The following is a 10,956-nucleotide window of genomic DNA, read 5'->3' as shown; positions in this document are numbered from 1 at the left end:
GTCGATGTGTGCTCTGCCCCGAGTGCCTTCTCATATCCTTGCAGCGCTCGCTCGCACATCTTCTCTGCCTCGCCCAGCTTGCCCTGGTCCGCGTACAGCATTCCCAGCCTGTGAATTGCACCCAGCACTACATAATCCTCATAAATGTCCGCTCTGTTTGCGTCAGTCCCTCCTAATCTAGCTGGGCGCCTGCTGCTCACCTTACGACCCATTGAAAGCACCGCTGCGCATGGCCTAAGAGCCGACGTTGCACCATCGCGTGCTGCTTCTCTGACCTGTGCGGCACTGCCCACCCGACTACCACCACTGCTAGTTGCGTAAACACCACCCGCTGCTCCTTGTCCTGCATATGGAACGCCCATCGGTGCACCACCGGGTGAGTTGTGTAGCTCGCTAGATCTTGCACGTCCTCTACCAGAGAGTAGCTGCGCAATAGTTGAACCGCCCCAAGAAACTCAACCTCATTGCTTGCTACGTTAGGGAGCCACTCCGATAAATAATCAGCCACGTGTGCGGATTGCTTGCTTGCTTCGCCAAGGAGACCGTACCATACGTCTTTGTTGTCCAGACTCGCCCAAAGCAGGAGCAGGTTAGCCGCCGCTATGCTCTTAGCCCGGATCGCATGGTACGAAATTGTCCATGTTGTCCAAACGCTACGGTCGGGGTAATCGTGAAGCGGCATGCCGGTTTGGTCTTGCGATTCCATAAGGCCTTTCCATTGCTGCTCGTAGAGCTCGATGTATTTCCTGACACCGACTCCGCTCTGCCGCAGATAGGAGGCAGCTTGTGCAATGGCCAACGGTAAGCCGTGAAGGAGCTTCAACAGCGCCTCGCTGTTGACTGTGTCTGTGGCCGAACGGTCAGCACGGGAGTCGTGCACATGCAATACAAATCATATTACAGCTCGGTTGCCTTACCACAAGTGCCTCCATACCGTTGCCGGAACACAGCCTGCGCCTGGTCCTTGCTAAGCTTACCCAGCTTCCGCGACCCACCGAGCTGCTCCAAGTTGGCGAGCCGAGTTGTAACTAGCACTGATCCGTGGTCTGCTCCGGAGAGATACCGGGTGACATTGTATGCGTCGGGGTCGGCATCGCGCCTTTCGCTGTCTCGGTCAACGTTATCAAAGACCATCAGCCAGTCGGTATTGTCCGGCAGGCTCAGCCAGCCCTCTACATCCCTAACCACGGCATCAATATCGCCATCACCCGTAGCCGAGCACGCCCTGCTGCTCTCTGCAATCTGCCCTTCTGGAATCCTACTTGCACAAGTCGCAATGCTCTGTTTGAGGCTGTCTTCCGTTCTGCCATCGAGCCAGAACACCGAGCTGAACTTCCGATGGTGCCTCCTTGCGAATTCGACAGCAAGCTGCGTCTTGCCCATTCCGCTAAGACCATGCAACACAAATACTTTCTTGCGGCGGCACTGTCTCTGCGGGAGAAGGGCTTGCTCGAGTTCGGCTATATCTAATGGCCGGTCTACAAACTTGTTCACTACAGGCACGCCTTGCAGACTAAACGGTGTTCGGTAGCTTCCTGCATCTTCAAACACTTCTAGTTAGCTATAGACTGCACTGCAAACTACGTGTCGATAGGCCAAATAAAACACTAACATTGTCTTCCGGACATGTTGTCCGCACAAGCTTTCATCTGCTTAAACACCACCTGCGACTCCACGTATCGATCTGTAGCCGCGATAATCGCATTCTTCCGCTTTGAGTCTTCCAATCCAATGTCCTCCAGTCCTCTCAACACGTTGAACCGATAGTACCTTCCCGTGTCGTCGAGCCCTGACTTGTCGCGGGAGAATCGCTCTGCTGTCTTTTCTGTCTCCGTGGCAATCGCCAGAAGACTCTGGCCAATACCGACTAGATCATCCTTAAACGGCGTAAGTGACGGAACCCCCGTCCCAATCGACACCAAACACTTAATCTTGTCTTCAAGCGAGCCAGATGGCCATATGTCTTGAGCCTCGTTCCACACCTCATACACCGGGTTGTTCGCCCCTGTAGCCCCGTCGACAAAGCCCTCCTTGAAGTCGCCGATTGTGATGGGATCAAAAAAGGACGAGGCTGCTGACGTTGCTCGGCCTGCTTCCCATATCTTGGCCGTGCGGAGCAGTCGTTCACGCCCGCGTGGCGAGCGGTAGCTGGTGAGCCGCACCGTGTCGCCCGTCTCCTCGCTTGTTGCACAAACGAACCTACAGCCTACTCATTAACGGCACTATAATCTCCCACAAAACTGGACTTTTACCTACACTTTGCACTTTGCGTCCACTTCGTCCTTCAAGAGCGCGTCCTCTGTCAGGCCTTTCCTCGCAACAATCTCCTTGATTGCGCGCTCTAGCTCAGTCGAGTCGAATCGTCCCTGGATGTTGCCTTTGATTGTCACCCGGTGTCTCCGCTTCTGAAACACGCGGTCGGATAGCGAGACATATGCGTCTATGCACTCGTCGACCGTCATCTGAAGCCGGCCAAGCATGATGGCGAGAAGACTGTAGTAGTTAGCCAGATGCCCGGTATGTCTGCCTGGACTGCAACGAACCCGCCAGTGCTGGTGCCGCCGATCATGTCGAAATAGTCGCACGGCTTTGGCGGCGATTCTGGATCAACGACTGCCATAAGCTGCTTCAAGATCTGAAGTGTTGAAAGGCCTCGAACGCCGCCTCCATCGAGGGCCAGGAGGCGGAGCTCGTGTTCTGGCATGGCGGCAGAATAGGTTGGATAGTAGGGTTAGCAAAACTGTAAAGGTTGGCGATGGAAAGGATAGCAGCAAAGTAATGGCTCCATGGAGCTGGCTTTGTCTTGCAGAAGCGCCGGTCCATCTTCAGGTCGACGAGGCTGAGAAGCCAGGCGGAGCTGGCCGCTGGTCATTGGCCTTTAGAAGGCAGAAAGCTGTAAGCGGTTGCGTTACGCGCTCGAAGTGCGGAGCTATGTTTTGCCAACGTCCGCATTCGAGCTGTTTTGCTGGGATAATTAGCGGTGCTTTTAGGCAGCTGCGCCATGAAAGAAGGCTCTCCGCAAATCAGGCGCGAAAGCAACGATGCGAACGTAATTTTTAGGTGGGAGGTGTTCGAAGTGTTCAGGAATGGTTACAGTACACGACCTATATAGAACTGTGGGAGATCTTAATGCGTGCACCGAGCCTAAGTTGTTTGAAGTCAAAGTACCCCTCATATTTTCCGGCACGGTGGGTCTTCCGCGACCCAAGGAGGGACGTTACGCCTTCACCCATCATCGAACGATATCATTAGGCGCGTAGACCTAAGTTCACAGATTTTAAGCACCAGCGATCGTTTGAGAATCTCCACAAGGGGGTGGTCGGCCCCTCCCTATTAGCGTATGCAGGTCGTCACCGAAAAGCTTGCTAAAGTGCATGCGGAGCTAATCCAAATAGGTCGCGCGACTTTCACGAAACCCGTGCTCGACTATTATTCCGCTCCTGTTGACCTAGCTCTCACGAATGTAGCTCCAACTATCCATCTTCATCCCATATCAGTTTTGTTTTGCCTGCTGTTCCAATTCAGCTATTCTCCGCATCATATCTTCCTTCTCTCGCATCATGTCTTCCTTCTCTCGCCCCACCGGCGTCAGCTGATCCTGCAAGGTCGAGTTTTCAGATCGATCGAAATCGTCGACGTAGTACCTTTGTCTTCCTTCGCCTAGGCCTGACGTTTTTTGGAGCTGCATGTCATGCGTGTATACCTCTGCAGTACACTCCTCTAGGTCTATAGCAATTTGCAGAAAACGTGACTGGATGTTACATCTAGTGTGGTATTAGGATAAGACGCTTCGAATAGGGCGGGAAACATTACCGTCGATTTCAATCTCTCGAAGTGCGGGTTTGGAGCAGAAATTGAGAATGACATAATCGTCAAAGATGTTCCATTGCTGATATTTCCCTCCAGTCTGGAATCGGCGTGCATGTTCGGTGATGACTTCTTTTCTTCTGGATTGGAGTACTTCAATGCCCCATTTCTTGTCAAAGATATAGAAGTCAACCCTGCCATCTTTGGTATGCGAGTATTCAGAGAGAATCGGTAAACTTTGCAGCTCGTAGTTGAGACAGCAATATAGTTCGTCTTGAAAGGCTGCTTCTGGGATACTTTGGCAATTGCGCGACCGGAGAACGGATGGACTAAACCTTTCAATAGCATTCAGACAGATCTATTGAAGTGAGGTTCTTTCCAAGTTGGTGCCTGATTCCGGACCTGGACAAAGACGGCGATACGCGACCCTAACTCTAATTAACAAGGTATTCTCATCGTACTAGGTTATGAAGCATACCTTCGGTGTATTGGAGAAGCAAAATGATAGGTAACTTCCTCACTTCCGGGTCGAGGCTGCTCTGAGTGGAAAACCCCCATCTTGTAACAGAATGCAAATGCATCGAAGTCTCGTTGTATTCCCGTGTGACCATTAGGTTTCCTCACAACTTCACGCAGGGCTATTGCAACTTCTGAGAATGTGATGTTACTATAGAAAGGATGTCTCAGACAGTCTTTCACATATGTCTCAGCCGCAGGTATCCAGAGTCCTCTTCCCCATGTCATAAACCACTCTAGCAATCCGTTGTGTTCGACAATAATCTCGTGGCACAATCTCGGCTACCATACTCGAGCACGTCGTATTCTTTCGGGAAGCTGCATAATGTTACTCTTGTTCGTTATAGAATCAGAAATAACTGAAAATTACCTTACGAGATAAGATTTGAAAATGTTGCAGAATCAGTCCCACCTGCCTGGATGGCCGTTGGTAGCGGCGTGAAAGTACTCGGACACACCATCCTCAAGCTGGAACTTATTCACCATAGCCCATTTCTGAACGGTAACGGCTGTTTCCTGTGGCTTGAAGAGCATGTATGGACGACCAAGTGCGGACGGACGTAGCTCCACGCGTTGAAGGCGATCCATACGGAGGGCCTGGGATTCATTATTTGGCTCGCGCATGCGAGAAACGCCAGTAGCCCCATAAAGGCAGACGAGCACAAACATGGACTGCTGTCTAGTATTGGGGTTCTTGAGTGTCTGGGCCCAAAAGTTTTCTTCTTCATATGAATCTTGCGCTTCATCAATGAGGTTGACGGTTGTAGCTTTGGGATTGTAAGGCCGGTACTTCGCATTATCTTCTTGCCATCTTGATTTTTCCTGTTCCAGATATTGCTTATATGGAAGACTGTCGCCCATTTCTCTACGCATTTCTCTACGTCTCCAGAGAATGAATACTGGCTCCAGGTCCTCTTCCTCATAAAGAATGTGACGGCCCAGCAGTCGAAGTAGAGTTGTTTTGCCGACTTGGGGTGTAGCGCGGATGACGACTACTCTTGTGCTTCGTACAAGCTGCACAATGGAATAAACGAGGTCGGGTCTCTGGCATACAAAATCGCATTCAGGGTCCCATAGGTGGTCAAAGTCCTCATGATCGTCCATCGTATGCCCACAGCGGATGCAATTATCGACTGGATAATGAAAGGCTCCTTGTGGGCAAGGGCAGGATGAACAAGGCCAATGCGTAAGGGTAGAATCGGAAAGCTCTGGCGAAGAAAAGTTGGTGGTTGTAAGAGACTGCCTCTTTTGGTCCAAGGCTTGATGTGTAGGAGATCGTTTTCGTGGACTTTGCGAGGAAGGAAGGGATCGTTTTGCCCTGCGAGGCTTTTCAGAAGTGACTGGATTGTGTATGTTGCCGTTCATGGCCGTGGTGAAAGAGGCCTTTGTATTTATCTTAGACAGCGGTTGGCTAGAAGGCTCCACATTCTGTCGCGCAGACGCTGTCCGGGTTTGCGATCGAGTAGTTACGGGCATTTTCTTTATTCAAGAAGCTGCTGGAAAGTTTGAGTGTAGGGAGCGAACGTAAGGTCGGTCTTGTCGCATTAATGTATCGGCGGTGTTTCCTTGTTAGAAGGTTCAGGCGGTGTTTCTTTGCAACACCCACCCTATTGGTTGACTGGTCGTTCTTTAGACAGCCTGGATGAAGATCTCGAAGCCTACCGCATCGTGCATGCAGAGTTTATGGAAGTCTTTGAAACAGAAGAGCGCTCACTTGGAAAAGCTAATATCTCACATACTTCTATAATGCGGAAGAGCTGGGAAGTCGGAAGCTACTGGTATTTATCTGCTTTGGACTGCCCCAAGGGGCTATATAACCTATACTTTTCACATATTCGGCAGCGATTCGCAACGTTTCAAGATTGCGGCCTCGAAATCGAACGAACTGTGTCAGCGTTCTGGAATTCTGATGCGACTGGTTTCATTGCTGCCAAGCTTATAGAGAAGGACCTGTATTCCAATCAACTGCGCAAGAAGTTTGAGGCTGGAGTCAATTAGCTTAGAAATATGTATGATTATAAGCACTCCTTAATTTATCAGGCTCTACTCCCCTCATGCATATTCTATCAAGACCATATTGGTACTAAACAGTCGTCAACCGTCTCATCGTCATGTCGTCGTCTAGGAGCTTGAGCCCGCTTCATTTCCGCTGCTTTCCACAGTCTTCTCCGTTGCCGCTGCCGCAGCCTTCGCCCTCTCCGTTGCTTCCTTTATCGCATTGTTCTCCGTCCTCTTCTTTTGGGCTTCCAGTCCAGAAAATGTGAGTTGTTCCATAGTGTTTTGATCGCATAGGCCCTCGTTAATCGCGTGTCTATCAGAGCTATTCATGGTCGTGCAGAAGCTTGGCTGGCAGAGTCTGTGAAGCAAAGACTTTAATGATAGGCTGTGTAGGACGTTAGGGACGTTTAGTGCGGCAAATTTCTTGATCGTGAACACACTCTAGTTTGTTCCAGGCGAGCTGTCAATACGCGGAATAGTAGTACCAATGTAGATATCGATTAGGAGTCTAGTAGACACAGCGGATTGAAATGGACGTGTTTCGACAGGCCAGGGAACAAGATGGCTCACGAAATATATCGATGGTTCGTACTGTTAGAGACTGCACCTCTGGTTGACACCATGAACTGGTCCGAATACTTATAACCTTCTGAAGCTGATCTGGGATCGTAGGTCATGAGCAAGGCGTAGAGGCCGTGCGGCTTGAAGAGTGACTCGTTCATGCGGTCGGAAGTGGTTGACTTGCGAAGTCTGGTGGAGTCGGCGGCCAGTCTCGATTGAAATGTGAACAACCGCTGCTGAGGCGTGGACGATGATGCTTGGGGCCACGGCGACGGTAGAAGATAGTACACTAGCGGTGACAGCAAGATTGGCGGCGTTGAAGTAGCGGGATCCCTTTATGGAGGTTGTGAAACTGTCAAGGAAGTCGAGGAAAGTGGCCTGATCTATGCCGCAATCTGCGAGAACGGGAGCGTACTATATGAGTGTCAGAAGTGGCTCGAAGCAGCGAGGTAGGAAGACACGAACAGCTCGAATAAACCCATGGCTCTTGGCTTCGGGGTGCTTTTGTGGAATGATGATTGGGCAAGGGAGTCTATTGACGGGCGGCCCTGAGTAAGGCGGCGGTTGAGGATGTTTGCGAAAGAAGTTGTCAACCAGCGCATCCATGCTCTCAGGTGCTGTGGCCTCCTCATGCGTCTGCTGTCCGTCAAGTCGTGCTTGAGTTTCATCTCGGGCCCAATCATCCTTATCTACTTCATAATAGGAACTCCTGGAATCCGAGCCAACGCTACTATTTCGTGACCGTCCGCCTGGGTGCGGTGGCGCAAGGCTAGTAGATGAAGTCGCATCCGGGAGCGTAGCTTTTCCAGGGTTACTCGGCTCATTGTCCTGGCCAGAGCTTCCCTCAGGCAAAGGAGACTTGCTGCGCTTGCAGTGCGCATACGCTTCTGTGCCTAGTCCAATGATGTTGGACACGCCTCTCACAAGTGGTCCCATGGTGTTTAAGTGTCAGGGTTTCAAAATGAAAGATGATAGATGAACGGCAAGGTATGTGATTGAAGGGGTTCAAAGAGTCAACGGGATGCTATGATGATACAACAGCCTGGAGGCAGGATAAATGGCGTCTCTTATACCATTCGCAGTCGTGGTACTCGTCAACTCCGCCACACTCTATATCCTCTCAAATTTAAGATCCAGAACGATCTCGCTCACCATTCTCTTTGCGGACAAAAGTGCGAATGTATTGCGGTAAGACGCGTTGCCAAAATTGGCTAGAGCGAAGGCTATGAAGTTCGGCGGACGCGGATCGGTGGTTGATTGTTCGTCGCCACCCCAGAGCTAGAACATGCCCACCTATTAAGCTTGATGATAAGAAGCGTCAGATAGGACATAAAGGTGTTGCCTATGACGAAGAGGCTTGTATAGGGCCAATGCCGTACCAAACATCCTGGTCACGTGACCATCACTGACTTTCTCCTCGCGATTCCTATCGCTGCCTTCTCAGACTTTAAATGGCCTGAAGCCACTATAACTTAAGTCCAGCTCTAGTCTCAATCTCGTCGGCCCTTAGATGTCACGATCTTAAAGAGCGCCATGGTGTTCGTAGTTGAGGAGTGACTTGGACTTGTATTCATATTGTTTAGTGGCCTGTAAAATTCTGCCATTTCGGTTGGAATTCGGAGTGGGTAGAACGATGTTGAGGCCGGAGAGTTGTGATATCACGTGGTTATATGCGAATTCGATCGCGGTTGGCCCTCCGGTCTGCACGAGACAAGGCGAATGATGCTATTGTGGGTCTTGGGTGTCTTCGAATCGATAGAAGACCTCATTTCCACTCTTTCTATCCGTCCATCGGAGGTCCATATCTTGTTCGCGACAGTTGTCCCGTGTACGACTAAGTCGTATATGACTTGACCCTCAGACTGTTCGACCCCACCTAGCGCCCGAAACGCCGTCTTCACCGCGATATATCCGACTAGCAGAGATGAGCTGCCCAATTGCGAGCTATGAGCAAGTTGGTACTTGAGACCGCGGCAAATTTCGAGCGAGGCATCCCGAATTGTGGAGTGGTATACACCGTCGGGATTGGCGGGAAGATTCACAGGCTGATCACCAAAATCCGAATCGTTCATAGGGCTTTCCGGTTTAGGGTATCGTTCTGCTCGGGCAGTATCAATGTTCGGGGTTCCAGATTTAAGCGGAGGTAAGGAATCTAGGATCTCCAGAATGTATATGAGCGTTACGTTGTAGAGGATTAACATTGTGGCCGTTCCCGGATTCGAGCATTCGATTGGTAGCACCTGAAGCTCATGTTTAGTACTCTCATCATCCTCAAGCCTGTAAGCTGTTGTCGGGACAGAATGGGAGGCGTGCGTGTTCTCGATAAGCCATTCTTGGCCCCAAGCACTTAATCTGTCTCTCAATGCTTCCGCCTTTCGCAACAACCTCTCATATTCTTCATAGAGCTTTCTGTCGTTCCGATATTGGCGTTTTGACGCAAAAGCGTCTCGCTCACTGCGTAAAACCATCCAATCAGCCAGAAAGTCCAGCTGCTCCTCTTGCTTATGCTCCTCAAAGCTATAGCTGTCTCTTGGTTCTCGTCTCCACTCATTAAGCGCCATTATCGAGAGTTTTGACATGTTGATACAAGAAAAAATCAGAATACGCCTCAGACTTCTGAATATGCGGGCCGTGTATGATGATGAGAAGAGAGCGAGGGGTCCGCGGAGCTCAAGAAGTCGCTCTAATCCGAGGACATGCTTCAGGTAATTATCGTTGCCCGTTGGGTAAAAGGCCTGTATTTGAGATTAGCTTCATTGTCGAAAGGTGTCTTAGCCGCCGTTAAGTACACCTGTTCTAAGTCCTAAAGTCCCAAGATTCGAAAGAAAGAAAGGGATCCAACCTCATACATGATCATTGTCACCACGGTGAGGAGGACATGATCGCTCATAAAACACTCAGGATCCAAGAGTACATCGTTAAGGCCTTTCAGCGCTGCTCCGTATTTCAAGGATCCAAGATGGGCGAGTCGAGAGTCCCTATGCTGAGAGCCAAAGAATGACATTGAAAGACCCATTACAGCGCTTTCTAGTATTCTGGAGTACTTTGTCTGCTGGGAAGGTATCATCTCTTGAACGAGCTCCGAAGCGAGTTCAATTGGGCCGCCTCGTAGGATCTGATCTCTCGTGTAAAGGATGCAGAAGTCATCTTGGACGGCAGAGTAGCTAAGTGTCCGCGAAATAGGAATGCCAAGTTCAGGTGCTTGAAAATTATTGTTTGCCGTTTTCCTTGATGGCAGCACCAAGTCTTTGCCTCTCCCATCGAATTGGAATCGAATATTGGTATCGATGAACGCAGTCTCCTTCACGCCGGTACATGAAATTCCAATTCTTTCACATCGAACACAAATGGGCCGTCTTTCATCTGTCCACGAGAGCTATCGTCAGTTGTTTTCAGCTGATTGGGAGGATTTGGGATAGTTTACCGCACTTCACGCGCCGTCTGCGGCAATTAGAGCAACCTTTAGACCTCCCACCGACATTTACCATGCCTACCACGGAATTGAAGGAAGCTCGGAGGACAGGAAGACATCTTAGCTTCGGCGCGAGGGAAGAATAAATAACGGCCCTAAGGCTCTCCGAAGAGTCCGAAGAAAGTTCACGAACCGGACGCGTTGCGGGGTGGAGGGGCCAAATGTAACTTAGGGGGCCAAAGGGGCCGATAGACCTCTTCCGCGCTATCCGTTGCCACTAGGCTAAGTCTAGTTCATTGCGCGAGTATCCCTGTATATGCAAATCTCCATCTCCATTTCTATTCGATACATCTGAAAAAGTGCAGAGTTATAGGCTAGTCTAGCACTATTAATATTTCTCAATTGGCTATCATTATCCTACCATTTGGATCAGCTAAATTCTGCTATCTGGAATTGACCCTGTTCGCTCTTAACTAAATCTCCCGCCGAAACACGGTGGTGTTAACATCCTCAGTGCCTCCTGAAATAGTCAGATATGCCAGCTACAGAAAACTGCTTACGCTTCTTATAATCTCAAGAGGAGTGTACTAGGAATAGTTATGTGAGAAAGGGTCACTTTGACTCTAAGTAATCTAGCTAACATGCCTAAATAAGATGAAACC

The 10,956-nt window shown here is 50.0% G+C and overlaps 4 protein-coding genes across 4 annotated transcripts in view; all 4 read right to left on the bottom strand.

Annotated features, from left to right (window-relative positions):
• BDZ99DRAFT_564704 (FabD/lysophospholipase-like protein) overlaps nt 1–3,123 on the bottom strand; it is a gene marked incomplete at its 3' end in the record, with an annotated part of 4,827 nt that extends 1,704 nt beyond the window's left edge. Inside the window, exons 1-6 of the mRNA XM_033727388.1 lie at nt 2,544–3,123; nt 2,257–2,493; nt 1,613–2,199; nt 918–1,541; nt 201–846; nt 84–153 (exon numbers count right to left, since the gene is read on the bottom strand). Of these exons, the coding sequence (XP_033583845.1) occupies nt 84–153; nt 201–846; nt 918–1,541; nt 1,613–2,199; nt 2,257–2,493; nt 2,544–2,704 (2,325 nt within the window). The 5' untranslated portion in view covers nt 2,705–3,123. The remainder of the gene's footprint in view (nt 1–83; nt 154–200; nt 847–917; nt 1,542–1,612; nt 2,200–2,256; nt 2,494–2,543) is intronic.
• A 223-nt stretch (nt 3,124–3,346) lies between these two features.
• On the bottom strand, nt 3,347–5,688 carry BDZ99DRAFT_504827 (uncharacterized protein; the record flags this gene model as incomplete). The annotated part of the gene is made up of 4 exons (XM_033724067.1): nt 3,347–3,726; nt 3,814–4,165; nt 4,432–4,457; nt 4,782–5,688. 4 exons carry the CDS (start codon nt 5,686–5,688, stop codon nt 3,494–3,496), a joined length of 1,518 nt encoding a protein of 505 aa, XP_033583844.1. The 3' UTR covers nt 3,347–3,493.
• Nucleotides 5,689–6,805: 1,117 nt separating this feature from the next.
• On the bottom strand, nt 6,806–8,179 carry BDZ99DRAFT_3647 (uncharacterized protein). Its single transcript, XM_033714728.1, has 2 exons — nt 7,348–8,179; nt 6,806–7,296 (listed from the first exon to the last, which is right to left on the bottom strand). Exons 1-2 carry the CDS (start codon nt 7,816–7,818, stop codon nt 6,961–6,963), a joined length of 807 nt encoding a protein of 268 aa, XP_033583843.1. The 5' UTR covers nt 7,819–8,179; the 3' UTR covers nt 6,806–6,960.
• BDZ99DRAFT_3630 (uncharacterized protein) lies at nt 8,180–10,503 on the bottom strand. The gene is made up of 3 exons (XM_033714707.1): nt 10,307–10,503; nt 9,725–10,245; nt 8,180–9,617 (listed from the first exon to the last, which is right to left on the bottom strand). Exons 1-3 carry the CDS (start codon nt 10,368–10,370, stop codon nt 8,541–8,543), a joined length of 1,662 nt encoding a protein of 553 aa, XP_033583842.1. The 5' UTR covers nt 10,371–10,503; the 3' UTR covers nt 8,180–8,540.
• Nucleotides 10,504–10,956: the final 453 nt, after the last annotated feature.

Source organism: Mytilinidion resinicola (assembly GCF_010093595.1).
Source record: "Mytilinidion resinicola strain CBS 304.34 unplaced genomic scaffold BDZ99scaffold_1, whole genome shotgun sequence".
Taxonomy (NCBI): domain Eukaryota; kingdom Fungi; phylum Ascomycota; class Dothideomycetes; order Mytilinidiales; family Mytilinidiaceae; genus Mytilinidion; species Mytilinidion resinicola.
Note: the sequence above shows the minus strand (reverse complement) of the source record. Positions and strands in the feature narration are given on the sequence as shown.